The sequence below is a fragment of the Enhydra lutris genome, unplaced genomic scaffold, assembly GCF_002288905.1.
Source record: "Enhydra lutris kenyoni isolate GAN:26980312 unplaced genomic scaffold, ASM228890v2 scaffoldscaffold44, whole genome shotgun sequence".
NCBI classification, from domain to species: domain Eukaryota; kingdom Metazoa; phylum Chordata; class Mammalia; order Carnivora; family Mustelidae; genus Enhydra; species Enhydra lutris.
The window spans coordinates 3,824,499-3,839,605 of NW_019154128.1; the positions used below are offsets into that span (position 1 = coordinate 3,824,499).

The following is a 15,107-nucleotide window of genomic DNA, read 5'->3' on the forward strand; positions in this document are numbered from 1 at the left end:
ACTTGAGTTGAAATCCCATCTCTGCCCCACACCAGGACCAGCAGTAGTATGTTCCTGGGGAAGTCACTTCACCACCCAAAGTCAATCCCAGTCAATCTAAGAGCCTTGTGAATTTCACCCATGGGAACTACCCCCTCCCTGTCTAAAAGCATGAGCTCAAAAGGGTCCAAGGGCTATTTTACAGTTAGTTAGCATCAGAGAGCCTCCCTCTGCTCCCAGGTCTGGCCTGGAATCCTGCGCTTGAAATCAAGTTTGGCCTGAAATCACAGGTGGGAGTCTGGGTGCTAATCACTGGTAAGGTGCTAACGGACCCAGGTATGGTCACATTGGGACAAATGCTAAGGGAACAACTGTGGGGAGTGGGTCACTTCTAGCTCCACACTCCCAGGGAAGTGGTCAGCAATGAACACATGAACCCTCCCGAGGAGGTTGCTGGTAGCTTCTAGATGGAACTGTATCGTTTTGGGTAACCCGAGGCAGCACGGGGACTTAAGTGAACCACTGAGAACAGAGTTAACCTCTGAGGCTTTGCTGGGTCCCAGCTGCTCCCATGGAGCTTTAACAAAAACTGTTCTTCAGTAGTCTGAGGGAAAATCTTTAAAAATACCTCCCTGGAAGCAGCTTCCCCATCTCAAAAGATGTAGCACGGTGCTTTAAAACACCTAACCCGCATGATTTAATAAGCGAGGCAGCAATGTCAAGGCCGGACTGTAGACCAGCAATGCTCCTCACCACTAAGCAAAGAGCTGCATGGTTTGAGCCCTTCAGAATATCAAGTGGGCTCGGCCAGGCAGAAAGGGTTCTTAACAATTGCCCCTTGTTATTTGCGGAAAAGTTCTCTTTGACTATTCATGGTCAAAAGTTGAATATGAGAGGGGATCCGGTATCTAAATGTTTTGCTCATGTGCAAATAAGAGCTCATAGTGTTTTAGTCAATTATAAATTATTAAAGGAAAAGAAAGAATGTTAATCCTTTCCTAACAGATATCTTTTTGTCAAAGGTACTGCTTTTTGGAAAGTTAACCTAATGAACTATTGCATGTGATTAAATTGAATTTTCCACTGACCTCAACAGAGCAACTGAGTGTAAGAAAGCAGGAGGGAACTCCAGAGTTCCAGTTCTCTGCAGCAGAGATGTAAACACATTTATAACACCATGACTTTGCTGAGGAGTCCAGTGCTATTTTGTTCCAAACCAGGCACCTGCCAGGGAAACCTTACTCTGGGGCTTGAGGCATCAGGTGGATTTCCGTAGCGTAAAAAAATCACAAAGGTGGATGACATCACAAGGAACTACTGAAAGCCTGACACAATGCCAGGTAGTTTTCCACATAATTTTCACTCCTTCTAATACGCCCTGGAGAGAATTTCTGCTGGCTGCATCACCAACTAAAATCACACTGTAACTGTGACAGCATGCTGGTGACAACACTTTAAGCAGGGAGCCACAGACATTTGGCTCCAATCTTTTTAGCCATGGGGATGACTGGGAAGCAGGACGGGCCTCGGGTTTTCTCACCTTCCTTGACAATGATGCCGTGGCAGGCCCGGCTGTGGGGAATTAAGAAGTCCCTCCACTGTGGGGATTTCTTGCCTGGAGCCTCCCTTCCCTTTGGTACTGCTCAAGAGGGCAGTGGAAAACTCAGGCTGGAATAATAACGTCTCTCTCGGTGCAACGAAAGCAAGGCTTCGGGGCAGCATGGTGAACACAAAATAAAGATACACAAAAATGGGTGGGGGGAGCATCCCTCCACAGATACTGATGTTGGAAATATAATTTTGTGTTTTTACAACATGTAACGCTTAGCACAAATGTGTCCAAGCAGATGTGCGCCTGAACTGTGACTGAGGCCTGGTGGGGAGCTGTCACCTTCCAGGAGAGGAGCACGCGTTCCTCAGGCAGCTCTCGAGAGCCAAGGGGAAAAAGTTAAAGAAGAGCAAACTCCGATTCTATTTAAGGGAGAGCTTTCGAGCAATCTGTGTTCTCCAAAAATGGAACTGGCTGACTATCGAGGTAGAAGTGTTCTGGCAGAGCTGGTGGCCATCTGTCAGGGGCGGGGCAGTGGCCCAGCACCCAGCACCCAGCTCCACGAGGGGCTGGTGGAGTGAGACTCCTCTATGTGAGAGCCCACAGTACCCCCAGCACCCAGCACCCAGCTCTGGGAAGGGCTGATGGAGTGAGGCTCCTCTATGCTGAGAGCCCATAGTACCTTCAGCACCCAGCACTCAGCACCCGGCTCCGGGAGGGGCTGGTGGAGTGAGGCTCTTCTATGCCCAGAGCCCACAGTACCCCCAGCACCCAGTACCCAACACTCTGCTCTGGGAGGGGCTGGTGGAGTGAGCTCCTCTATGCCGAGAGCCCACAGTTTCCCAGCACACCAACTGGATTACAGCTCGAGAAAAAGTAGACATAGAGTGAGACATCTGGTTAATGGTTTCAATTTGAGGCTTTGTCAAAAGTCAAAAAAAAAAAAAATGACAAGGTATTCCAGGGAATTTCTAGATAGTTCAGAATGCTTGCTTTGTCTTATTTCCCTTCCGATCATCTCAATTTCTCAGTATTTCATTCTTTACTATAATACCAAGAATACATTTTTAAAAAAATGGATTAGAAAGAAAACAAAACAAGTCAAGGATGTTTAACAGCTCCCAAAGAAGGTACGTTGGTGGGCGAGAGGCTGAAATTGGAAAAAATAAATAAAATTAAGCTCAGGTATTTATCTGTTCATGCTAACTGCATTTCTACCACAGTTAATGAAGAGTTATAGGTAAAGGACAACAACGTTTCTTTCAAGTGACCTGCCTGGGAAAAAAATTATAGGGGTTAATGGAAAAAGAATCAGGCTGCTCATGCAAAATGAAATTTCTACATCAGCCTCAGACTCTGTGATAGCTGGCGTGATTCATAATCAGGCCTGTGTCTCATTTCTCTTTCCACGTCACAAAAATAACCTAAGCACTAATACAAAAACACTACCCAATAAATGAAGTCTTTCAGTGGATCTGAAGAGAGACTGAGCAGACCCTCCAAGACTGCATGAAATTTTAGATGAATATTTCCCCACACCCACTACATTCGGTGTATCATTTTCTTTCTAGCTTTCCCACCTGCTCCCTTCCCACCCCACATGAAACAAATCCTCCTGTTACAAAGAAAAAGGGAAAAGTCAAGTAAATGTAACACAGGTGATAATACTGACTTATTTTATAGCAAACTCTTAAGTGATGACCAGCGCCTCAGGTACGACCCGCATTAGACTCATATAAGGAATAACACTAACTTTTGCAAATGGCGGCGGGGCTCATCATTCTTTGGCAAGGCCCTCAGTTACTAACAGACATCATCTGTAGCAGTCACTACTGTAAATATATCAGGTATGCGCACTAAGACAAGGGGGACACCATTAACCTGAGGTGATTCAAGGTGGTCTGGGTCATGTTGGGATACAGAGCACGTGGGAAGAAAACCGGGTGACAAACCAACTGGGTTAAGGTACCATTGGTCCCCACCTGAGTGACGGCTGTCGGCCTCTGGCATCACACTGGGGCGTGCCCATGGCCACCTGAGCTAACACTGGCCAGGACTGTGGTATGGGCATCATCGGTCCAGGATGGGGGAAAAACCCACCCGGTTCAAAGTGCTCTTCGCTCCTTCCCACTCTATGCATGAAGGCGCGTGGACAGGGTTGTGTGAGACACAGAAGACCTGATGTGGTGATGCGGGCAGAGTGGCTGGCATTCCCCATGAGGAACCTCCAGAAAATGGATGCCAGGAGACAGAGACACATGCAGGGGTCCCTACCACACAGAAGTGTCAACCTCCATAAGACTCCAGACTCCAAAATCTCCAGGAAAAGACAAGCATGGTATTTCTCCAAAGACAATTAGAAAGATGTCAACTTTAAAACAGACCCTCTTAAACACACACACATGAACTAGAAGGATGAATGCTCTCCCCTCCAAAAACACCAGGCTTCTTCGCCTTGCCTAACAGGAAGTAGCTGAGCTCTAATCCGGGTCCTCCAGCGTGGGGCGCACTCACCTAGCGTGTCCTTCAGGTTCTTCACCAGGGAGCCCTTCTTCAGGCTGTTCTTCCTCTCCACGTAGTTGGACGGCACGTAGCCTGTCCGGTTGGCCGCATTCCTCACCCGCCACCACGTCTTGGAGTCGTCCAGCAGCCATAGGCGCTCGTTCTTCTTGATGTCCAGCTCCTGGTCCTGTTGGGCTGTGTAGTCCCACTTCGCTATCACAATAACTTCTTCTGTCATCTTTCATGGAGTCCTTCTGCCAGCAAAACATTTGGAGACGTTCATTAGAGAACCAACCAAACACTTCACCCTGTGCATCAACTTGCAAAATTATGCACTGACAGCTTTTATTACAACTTGGCAACCGGTTTCCTCCTGGGTCTCAAAATGACCTTAAGATGACCTTCTTTCAGCACGCTTTAGTATTCTGTTTAGAGACGGCAACTTAAGAAAACAAATCCTCATTTTGTACACTGGGAAATCTGCCTGCTGGGCCAAAACCGAAAACAAACTTTCCAAAAATTCTAAGTAACGATGTCATAATTAAATGTGTTCACTTGATTAAGTAACAGCAGCTCCTTGTAGCTATGTTTATAGCCGTGTCTCAAGATCTGCTGAATTTTACGAGTGCACTTAATGTACACACGCACCCAAACTGCTCTTATAAATTAAAACTAAAATAAATGTGGTATCCTGGACGGGCTCCTGAAACAAAAAGGAAATCAGTGGAAACAACAGTGAAATCTGAACAAGATGTTGTTAATAGTAACACATACCAGTGTTTGTCCCTTAGTTTTGACAAATGTACCATGGCTGTGGGAGATGTTAGCACTAGATAGCAAACTGAGGAAAGGATATATGGGAATGCTCTGCACTATCTTTGCAACTTTTCCATACATATGAAATTACTCTTGAGGGGTACCTGGGGGGCTCAGTCAGTTAAGCATCTGCCTTCAGCTCAGGTCATGATCTCAGGGTCCTGGGATCGAGGCCCAAATCAGGCTCCCTGCTCAGTGGGGAGTCTGCTTCTCCCTCGGCCTTTGCCCCTTCCCCTACTCCTCTCTTTCTCAAATAAATAAAATATTTAACAAAATAAAATAATAAAATAAAATTACTCTTGAAACCTGGGCACTTATAACTGGCAAAATTTGGAAGTGATCAAGATGTCCTTCAGGAGGTGAATGAATAAACTGTGGTACATCCAGGTAATGGAATGTTACTCAGTGATGAAAAGAAATGAGTTATCAAGCCATGGAAAGGCACTGCTAAGGAAAGAAACCACTCTATAAAGGCCACCCCGGTCTCATTCTCACAAAGACCCTTTCCTTGACCAAACTTTAGTCAGGCCCCTCTGAATCCTCTTCCCAGACTAGGCCTCAACCTCTACACTTCCACATTTGTCTCTGCGTGTCCCAATTTTACCAAGAATCCTGCCAAGCTGGTTTAGCCAGAATCCTCCACTCTTACCCAGGTGATACCCCATTGCCTGGCTTACCTTCAGGAAGACTCCTATCAGGTCAGTTTACTCAGAATCCCTCCTGTTTCCTCTCAGTAACTCCATTCAACTATGGCCTACCTTACTCCTTGGCTATGAACTGCCATTTTTCCTTCTTGTATTTAGAATTGAGCCCAAATGTAACTCCCTTGCAGTAATGCCTTTCAGTAACTTCTGCTTCACCCTTCTTTTTTTTTTTTTAATTATTTATTTATTTATTTGACAGACAGAGATCACAAGCAGGCAGAGAGGCAGGCAGAGAGAGAAGAGGAAGCAGGCTCCCTGCTGAGCAGAGAGCCCGATGCGGGGCTTGATCCCAGGACCCCGGGACCACGACCCGAGCCAAAGGCAGAGGCTTTAACCCACTGAGCCACCCAAGCACCCCTGCTTCACCCTTCTTTAACAAATGTCACAAATATTTTTTCTCTTTACCGATGCCAACTCTATGACATTCTGGAAAAAGCAAAGCAATGGAGATAGTAAAAAGATCAGCAGTTGCCGGGGCAAGGGAGGCAGGTGGGATGAACAGGTGGAGCGTAAGATTTTTAAAGGAGTGAAACCGCTCTGTATGACACTTTAATAGTGGATACACGTCATTATACACTTGTTGAGACCCATAAAACAGGCTACACCAAGAGTGAACCATCCCAAAATATAAAGTTTATGAAAACCAGAAATAAATATAGTATATTATATATCTAGTTAAGACAGTTCTGGAAGTAATAAATAGCAGAGGCATAGCTGAATGACTGAAATGAATATAGTTATCAACTGTGTCAGCAGCTCCGTACTTTTTGGGTACAAGATGGCCCAGTATTTCTTCCAGCAAAAAATTCGAAATTAAGTCCTTCGACTGACTGCGTTTCCTTAAAACTTGGAAGGAAGGGATAACGGAAAGACTACTGACTAAAACTCTCTTCCCCTCTGACAGAGACAATTCCTCATCCCTTTCTAGGGATGACTTTAGGATTATAGAGGGAATCATGTGCACTGGCTCCATGGAGGCATGAACACCATTTTTAAGTAACATGACACTTTCTACTGGATGCTAAGGCGACTTATAAATAATACATGTTCTCCTGTTTCTTGAATTAACTTCCAAATTTAGAGATAACAAACCTTTCGGGAAGGAGGAAATATTTAATAAACCTTATGCATAATGTATGTAATATCCAAGAGGACAGAGTTTCACACAACGCTCATTTCCAAGCTGCAGACCATTTTGTTACATACTTTTGGGAAATCTCCAGGCCCTACTATGTATTTCTCTCTCTCCTGACCTTTCTGTCAGGGTTAAACTTTTCAAAGTTATAGAGGCGGTTTTTCTTTCCTTTCTTTTATTTATTTTTTTTAAATAATAATGAGAGCAGTAATAGGATTGAGGCTCAGAGAATATCCCATTTGAATACCAGGTTTGTCTCTTAATTACACAGTTTTCAAGAGAGTTCTTAACAAGACCAGCCCATCACATAAGACCAATCAGAGCAATTTATTACTTTCCGGCGTGATTTAACTGCATGAACAGCAGTCAAGTATGGAGCTAGCTTGGCAGAGTACACTAACATCACTGAGAGCTTAAACACGTGTGGTGCCAGGGCTCTAACACAGACCAATGGTATCAGAATCTTGAGGAGTGAGGTCTGAGCATCAGGTTTTTACAGTTCATCTTTCTGGCAGGTCTTAGAAGGGAAAAACCAAGTAAGAGGGAACTGAGTCACCAAACACCACCTCAGGATACTTTCCGTGGGTCATCAGACTACGGATGATTCACGAGAACTCTGAATGCGTGATGGGTACCTGACACAGGTCAATTCGTTTAATCTCCAGAACACCCACCTTCCAGGAAGTTGGTATGTTTTAGGAGACTGAAGATCACAGAGATTAAGTGATGGGTGTAATAACAGAATCAGGATCTGAGCCCTGGGTCTGTCGACTCCCAAATTAGTGTTCATGTGCCCCCCTTCGGGGTGGGTGGCTGGGTGAGGGTCTAATGTGTGCTCTGCATTTTGATGGGCTTATTCCAATCCAGGAAATCTAGGATTCTAGACCAGGTGAAAATAAAAAGTTCCCTCGCACCTAGAAAATGATAGCAATGGGTTTCAAACCTATTCTAATTGACTTACGACAGCTTCCCATCACTATAAAAACTTCACGAGGTCAGCCAATCAACAGGTGCTTTGTCCCTGTGCTTTAGACGGTAGCCAATCAAAAACCACCTCACCCCGATGGAGTCCACCAATCAATAACCACCTCACCCCTAAGGTAATAGAATCCACCAATCAATAAATGCCTTACTCCAGGGTTTCTGAGTGTTAGCCAATCAACAGCAGTCCCAATGGAAAGACGAGATGGGAGTAATAGCAGGGGCGAGGGAAGGAGGTGATGCTGAACCAGGTGCATGGCAGGAAACCGGGATGCGGGGAAAAGGGAAAGGAGGCTGATTTCAGTCTTAGAAGATGGGTGGGTGGGTGGTCAGTGGAGTCAGAGGGGGGCTCTCCAGGATAGAAAGGTCTAAGCAAAATAATTAAGAATACCAAGCAAGAGAATTAAGAATAATGATTCCAGAAAATCATTTAAAATAAAAAGTGAGCAGAATGTTATCTCTGGATATCTTTTTTTTTTTTTTAACGTTTTTAATTCCAGTTAGTTAACAGACAGCATAACAGTAGTTTTAGGTGTATGATACAGTGATTTGAAAATTCCAAAGAACACCCAGTGCTCATGACAAATGCCCTCCTTAATCCCCATCTCCTATTTCATCCATTCCCCCACCTACCTCCCCTCTGGTAACCATCAGTGTGTTCTCTATAGTTAAGAGTCAGCTTCTTGGTTTGTCTTTCTTTTTTCCCTTTTGCCTGTTTCTTTTGTGAAATCACCTGGTATTTGTCTTCCTCTGACTTATTTCACTTAGCATTATACTCTCTGGATCCAGCCATGTTATTGCAAACAGCACGATTTCACTTTTTATGGCTGAGTAATATTCCACTGTATATGTATACCACATCTTCCTTATCCATTCATCAGCTGAAGGACACTTGGGCTGCTTCCATAAGCTGGCTACTATAAATAAAGCTGCTCTAAACCTAGAGGTGCATGTATCCCTCTGAATTAGCGTTTCTGTATTCTTGGGTTAATACCCAGTTGTGTGATTGCTGAATCATATGGTACTTCTATTTTCAACTTTTTGAGGAACCTCCATACTGTATTCCACAGTGGCTGCACCAGCTTGCATTCCCACCAGCAGTGCAAGAGAGCTCCTTTGGGTGTCCTCTGGTTTTGTTTTGTGTTTTTTGTTTGTTTACTTGTTTGTTTTTAAGCCATTTCAATGCAAAGTTCTGTACCTTTCCCCCACCCCGCACATCACCCTGTAGCCCAGCAGAGGTTTCATTTTCCTTCACTTTGCCAACACAGGTCAGAAAAGCCACCTGGAGGCCCATCTGGAGGCAACTCCAGGTTGGCCAAGAGTTCAAATCCCATCCCTTTTGCTCAGGGGCTCAACAGGAGGCCACGTTCTTTCAGTTGCTATAGTGTGTGGGATATATTGGAATAGAAAGAAATGCAGCTGAATCAAGATTATTCCATTCCAAAATTAGATTTAATTTTCTAATAGCAAGAAGCCTTAACAGAACAAAGTCTGAAAAAGTACACTCTAACTGCTGAATGTTAAGTGAGACAGTATTTTGATTTAGTCTAAGTATCAGAGAGATCAGCACCCAAAAAGTAGGCATGTTTATCACTTCAGCTTAGGAGGTTCAAGAAATCTCATTTTTGCCTTTGTTAACTGTAGCTAATTAAGTGATCATGTAGGTCGAACCAACAGAAAGAAGAACCATATATTTGATATCATACAGCCAGATCCTATCTTAAATGCCATGTGGCCACTGTAGAATAGAGCTTAGCAAGAACCTCATGTCATACTGGATAAAAGGAACACTCAAAGAACCTAGCAAATGAAGCTGCTTTTTTCAAGATTTAGGTGGGAGAAGATTTAAGGAAAAAAAAAAAGTCTAGAATAGCTATAAAAACTTTCTTAGCTCAAAAGTTTTCACTAATTCCTAAAATATCTAGGACCCTATTTTCTTTCTAAAAAACAACCCTGTCCCACCGTGTGACAGTGGTTGTTTGGGCTTTAGGCACCTGATTTGATGCGAAGTTCAAGGATAAGGTGGACTGATGATTCAAGGTTAATATGCGACTGCCTTGTGGGACATCTGGGTGGCTCAGCCGGTTCACTGTCCGCCTCTTGGTTTTGGCTCAGGTCATGATCTCAGGTCATAAGAGGGACCCGTGTTGGGCTCTGCCCTCAGCACAGAGGCTACCTAAGACTCTCTTTCTCTCTCCTCCTCTGCCCCTCCCCCCATATGCTCTTTCTCTCTGAATAAAAATAATTCTTAAAAAAATTTAAAAGAAATACATATATACATCTGCCTCATTTATGCCTCTATGAACAAACTAATTTAGCTCACTAAAGAAAAGACCGGAGTCACAGAGCTTTGAAAAACTGCCAATTTCACTTTGCAATATAAACCGTACAAGGACAGAACAGGATTTCCTAAACTTAAGTCAAAATAAATAGATAAGTAGACAGACCAAAAAGGTGTAACTCCTTACCCCCAGAATATTAACTTGGAATTTCAGAAAAGTATCTATGTGCACACGTGGATACAGACCTATCAAAATATACGTGTCTATGGGCAAATAGTGTAGAGAGCAATCATGTAGGAAATGAAAGTAAGACTATGCGAAAAAAATTACTGTCCTCCCTACTTTGATTTTCAACATATAGTCTGAATTACTCAAATAACAATGTACTTCACCACAGGTCTAAAGGACTTTTTTTCCTTTGCAATATTTCATGCCTTCAATGTAGTCAACCTATTACTATGGAAAGTCATTCAAATATAGGCTTTTAGCAGATGAGTAACGAAAGAATGATAGACCCCCAAAGGTATCCCGAACCTCCTATCTTACGAACCCGCGAATGTGCTAGATTACATAGCAGAGTGTAATTAAGGGAGCTCATCAGCTCATTTTGAGAAGGGGAGATTATCCTGGATTATCCAGGGGGGCCCAAAGCAGTCACAAAAGTCCTTATCAGCAGGAGAGGGAGGCGGAACAGTCAGAAATTTGGAAACGCTGCACTGTTTCATTTGAAGACAGAGGAAGGCGCTGTGAGCCAAGGGAAAGGGTAGCTCCATGAGCTGGAAAAAGTGAGGAACAGATTCTCCCCTAGAGCCTCCAGAAGGAACAAAGCCCTGCAGAAACCCTGATTTTAGCCCTGTGAGCCCAGGTATGGGATTTCTGACCTCCAGAAATGCGAAGAGGTTAAGTGTGGGCTGAGTTAAGCCACAACAGCAAACCCATGCAGTGAGTAAATTCCACTAAGGTCAGTCCCAAAAGGGAACACCTTCTGGATTTTCCCACCTGTATTACAATGCCTTTGTCCCTTGGTGTCTATCGGCAAATATTTAAAAACAGGACACTTGCATTAAGGAGATCTACTCAAAGAAAGAGTCCCAGAAGCAAATGAAGTACCTTCTAACTTCCTTATTAAAGTTTCAAGTTGTGCTGTAGATAAAAGACTTGCCAGATGCCAACTCATTTGACAGGAGTTGGCAGGAATGTGTGGTACCCTGTGGGGGAACAGAAAGGCCAGTTGGTGGCTCTTTACAAGCAGGATCAGTAATTACAGCTAATACACTTCAACTTTAAGTGGGACACAATATGGAATCCAGAGGCTGTTCCAACTCACAGTAAGTTAATTAAGCCATGACAAGAGTCAAGGTCTTACTACTTCGCCGAGGCACACAAATGCGCCACACATAAAAGAGAAAACAAACAGTGGCGCGAGGCTCCCTGCACCTTTTTACTGCGGAAGGGGACAGGTGCCAATGGAAGCTGCCAGCTGGGTGGTTGAGGGGTGCATGCTTGTAGGTGAGCAAAGCCATCCCCCTCATCCCTACACGACACTGCTGTGTATGCGCGAGCTTGTCAGATGTTTCCGGCAACCTTCTGAAACAGAGGTCATCTACAGGTATCGTCAGTGACCGATCATCCTCGGGCATAATTAAATAACCTGTCCAAATCCACGGGGCTGTAAATGGCCTGGACAGGGGTCTGAAGCCAAAGGTTTATATCCGTTATCTTCTCTGGCCTTGGAGTGTTTGCCGGGAGCAGAATTCTACAGCATGTCTAGGGAAAGAAATCCGGAGGGCAAGGCAGATACGGACACATGAGAACCAAATTTCAATTTTCTTTTTGATAAATGGGTAAGCAAAAATCCTAAGGGAGGAAGAGACCAGATGCTCCTGGTCTTCCAGGTGCCGTCCGGGAAGGCCTTGTTGGCTTTTTAACAACCCACTGGAGGAGGGGCAAAGGCAGACCAGCTGCAAGGGACGTTTCCCCGATTCCCAAACACAAAGTTGAAGAGCTCAGTTCCTCCCTTGGTGCCAGGGCAGGACCACTGGTGTTGCCCCAAGCGGACGGCCACCTCCCTGCAGCCGTTCCTGCTAAGCAGGGCGGAAAGGGATAGGGCTCAGGCTTCCGACACACTGAGAGCCTGGCGGGTTATTTTGGACAAGGTCTTTTTTATGATTTGCTGCTAATTCTGTTGGATGACAGAGCCTGTGGCCTGTAAAGTCTCTGAATTTGCAAAGTTTCCTTTGTGATTGTTCCTCTCCAGCTGGAGAAGGCTAGGGTTTGAAATGCACTGTAACACCAACCAGGCAGGTGACGCTGGGGGAAGTTGCCTGACCTCTCTGACCTCCATTGCTGTGTTTGGCGGTGGGGTCAGGGCTTCTGTGAGGATGAAATGAAACAATCCACAGGAAGTACCCGCTACCTGGTCCATGCTGGATACGTGGCAGACATTCTTGCTCCCCCTACGTCATGGGATGCCAATCACAGGACTCACTAGACTTCAATGTAGACTTTGCGGGGCTTCAAAAATACATCACCCTAGATTTTGACAGTTTCAGCTAAAAACAGTGAGAGAATTTAAAATAACAGTTAATACCCAATGCTCTAAGGTAGTGTCACAAAATTGAGATGCCGTAGTGCCATCAATCCTATTTTGAAAAAGTTTTACCAAGAGATCCCCATGGGTCGCAGATACACCCTGGCTCCTGCTGGGGCTAACACAGATGATATCTGCTTGCATTCAGCCTAGAGAGAATTTTCATGTGTCCACAGTGTTTATCACAATACAATTTATAGACAAATAGGTGTAGCCAAGTTATTTCCAAAACATAAATGTTTTAAAGATTTTGTTTGAGAGAGAGAATGCATGGGGCGGGGAGGGGCAGAGAGAGAAGCAGACTCGCTCCTGAGCCAGACATCGGGCTCGATCCCAAGACTCTGAGCCAAAGGCAGACACCCAACTGACTAAGCACCCAGGTGCCCCTTAAAACGTAAATTTACAGTGTGTGCTGAGGTTTATTCCAGAGAACCAGCCAGTGAAACAACACTGAAGAGGGGAGGTCGCTGGGCTTTTTTTCTTCTTCTCCTTTGCTGCCTGCTCCTCCCTGGTGCTCCTGGCCCCTTCCCCACCTCTGGAACTCTGCAAGCGAGCTCCCTGCTGGCCCCAGGGCTCTTGCTCTGGGCCTCTATTCCCAGTGCTGCTGGCTGTGCATACCACCAGTGTTTCCCCCCTGCCCCCGGGGCTTGCCCTCATGACCCAGAGCAGCTCTGACCACTTTCTAAAGACTAATTACAGTATCAGCAGAAGCTCAAGCACACAATCTGCCACACGATTTCTTTTTTAAAATTGTGGTAAAATACACATAATGGAAGATCTACCATTTTAACTAATTTTAAGAGTACAGTTCAGTGGTAGTAAGTACATTACACTTGGACAACCTGCATCTCCAGAACTTCTCTGTCTTCTAAAACTGAAACCAGATACCCATTACACACTAATTTCCCATCGCTCCTCACCCCCCCACCCCCCCAGCAACCACCATTCTACTTTCTGTCTCTATGAATGTGACTACTCGTTTAAGTGTTTGTCCTTCTGTGCCTGGCTTATTTCACTCAGCATAAAGTCCTCAAGGTTCATCTACATTGTACCAAGTGTCAGAATTCCCTTCCTTTTTAAGCCTGAAAAATATTCCATTGCATGGATAGACCACATTTTGTTTATCCATTCAACCGGCGATGGACATATGGGCTTACTTTCCCCTCTTGATTCTTATGAATAACACTGCTGTTGAACATGAATGGGCAAATATTTCTCCAAGACTCTGTTTTTAATTCTTTGGGGTACATACCCCAAAGTGGACTGGATCATACGGCAACTGTTTCAATTTTTTTGAGGGGCCTCTATCCTGTTTTCCATAACAGCTGGCACCATTTTCAATTCCCACCAGCAGTGCACAAGGGTCCCAATTTCTCCACATCCTCACCAACATTTACTATTTAGTTGTTTGATAGCAGCCATCCTAGTGGGTTTGTACACATATTTTCTTAAGTGAACCTTCTTTTTAATGGATACTGAAGAGGATTTGTTAGTGGATGGCAATTCTCAAGAAAAAGAAAGGGTGTTTTTTTTTTTAAACATATAATGTATTATTTGCCCCAAGGGTACAGGTCTGTGAATCATCAGGCTTACACATTTCACAGCACTCACCATAGCACATACCATCCCCAATGTCCATAACCCCACCACCCTCTCTCTACCCACCTCCCCCTGGCAACCAACCCTCAGTTTATTTCGTGAGATTAAGAGTCTCTTATGGTTTGTCTCCCTCCTGATCCCATCTTGTTTCATTTTTCCCTTCCCTACCCCCACAACTCCCCACTCTGCCTCTCAAATTCCTCACATCAGAGAGATTATAAGATAATTATCTTTCTCTGATTGACTTATTTCACTCAGCGTAATACCCTCTAGTCCCATCCACGTTGCAAATGGCAAGATATCGTTTCTTTTGATGGCTACATAGTATTCCATTGTGTATATGTACGACATCTTCCTTACCCATTCATCTGTTGATGGACATCTAGGTTCTTCCCATAGTTTGGCTGTTGTGGGCATTGCTGCTATAAACATTCAGGTGCAGGTGCCCCTTTGGATCACTACATTTGTATCTTTGGGGTAGATACCCACTAGCGCGATTTCTGGGTCGTAGGGTAGGTCTATTTTCAACTTTTTTAGGAACCTTCATGCTGTTTCCGAGTGGTTGCACCAGCTTGCATTCCCACCAACAGTGTAGGAGGGTTCCCCTTTCTCCACATCCTGGCCAGCATCTGTCATTTCCTGACTGGTTAATTTTAGCCATTCTGAATGGTGTGAGGTGGTATCTCACTGTGGTTTTGATTTGTACTTCACTGATGCTGATTTGTACTTCCCTGATGCTATAGCCCAGGAGTACAGGTCTGTGATTGACTCAGAGCGCTTAGAAAGAAAGTTTTATACTTTATAATTCATCTCCGGTGTTCTGCTCTATCCCATGCCCATTTTTTTTCTTTTTAAGTGAACACTATTAATTTATACATACTAGCAGGATCAGACACTCCCCCAAATTGAACCATATTAAGAAAAACACCTCAAAATGTGAGTTTGTAGGTGTTCATCACCAAGCAGCTAA

General features: G+C 44.5%; 1 protein-coding gene across 3 annotated transcripts in view; it reads right to left on the minus strand.

Moving 5' to 3' along the window:
- LOC111155877 (NCK adaptor protein 2) overlaps nucleotides 1-15,107 on the minus strand; it is a 147,238-nt gene that overhangs the window by 35,032 nt on the left and 97,099 nt on the right. For 2 of the 3 annotated variants that reach the window (XM_022516322.1, XM_022516323.1), the window contains exon 3: nucleotides 4,043-4,284. In XM_022516322.1, the coding sequence (XP_022372030.1) occupies nucleotides 4,043-4,268 (226 nt within the window). In that variant the 5' untranslated portion in view covers nucleotides 4,269-4,284. The remainder of the gene's footprint in view (nucleotides 1-4,042; nucleotides 4,285-15,107) is intronic. The other variant, XM_022516324.1, reaches the window with a different exon arrangement.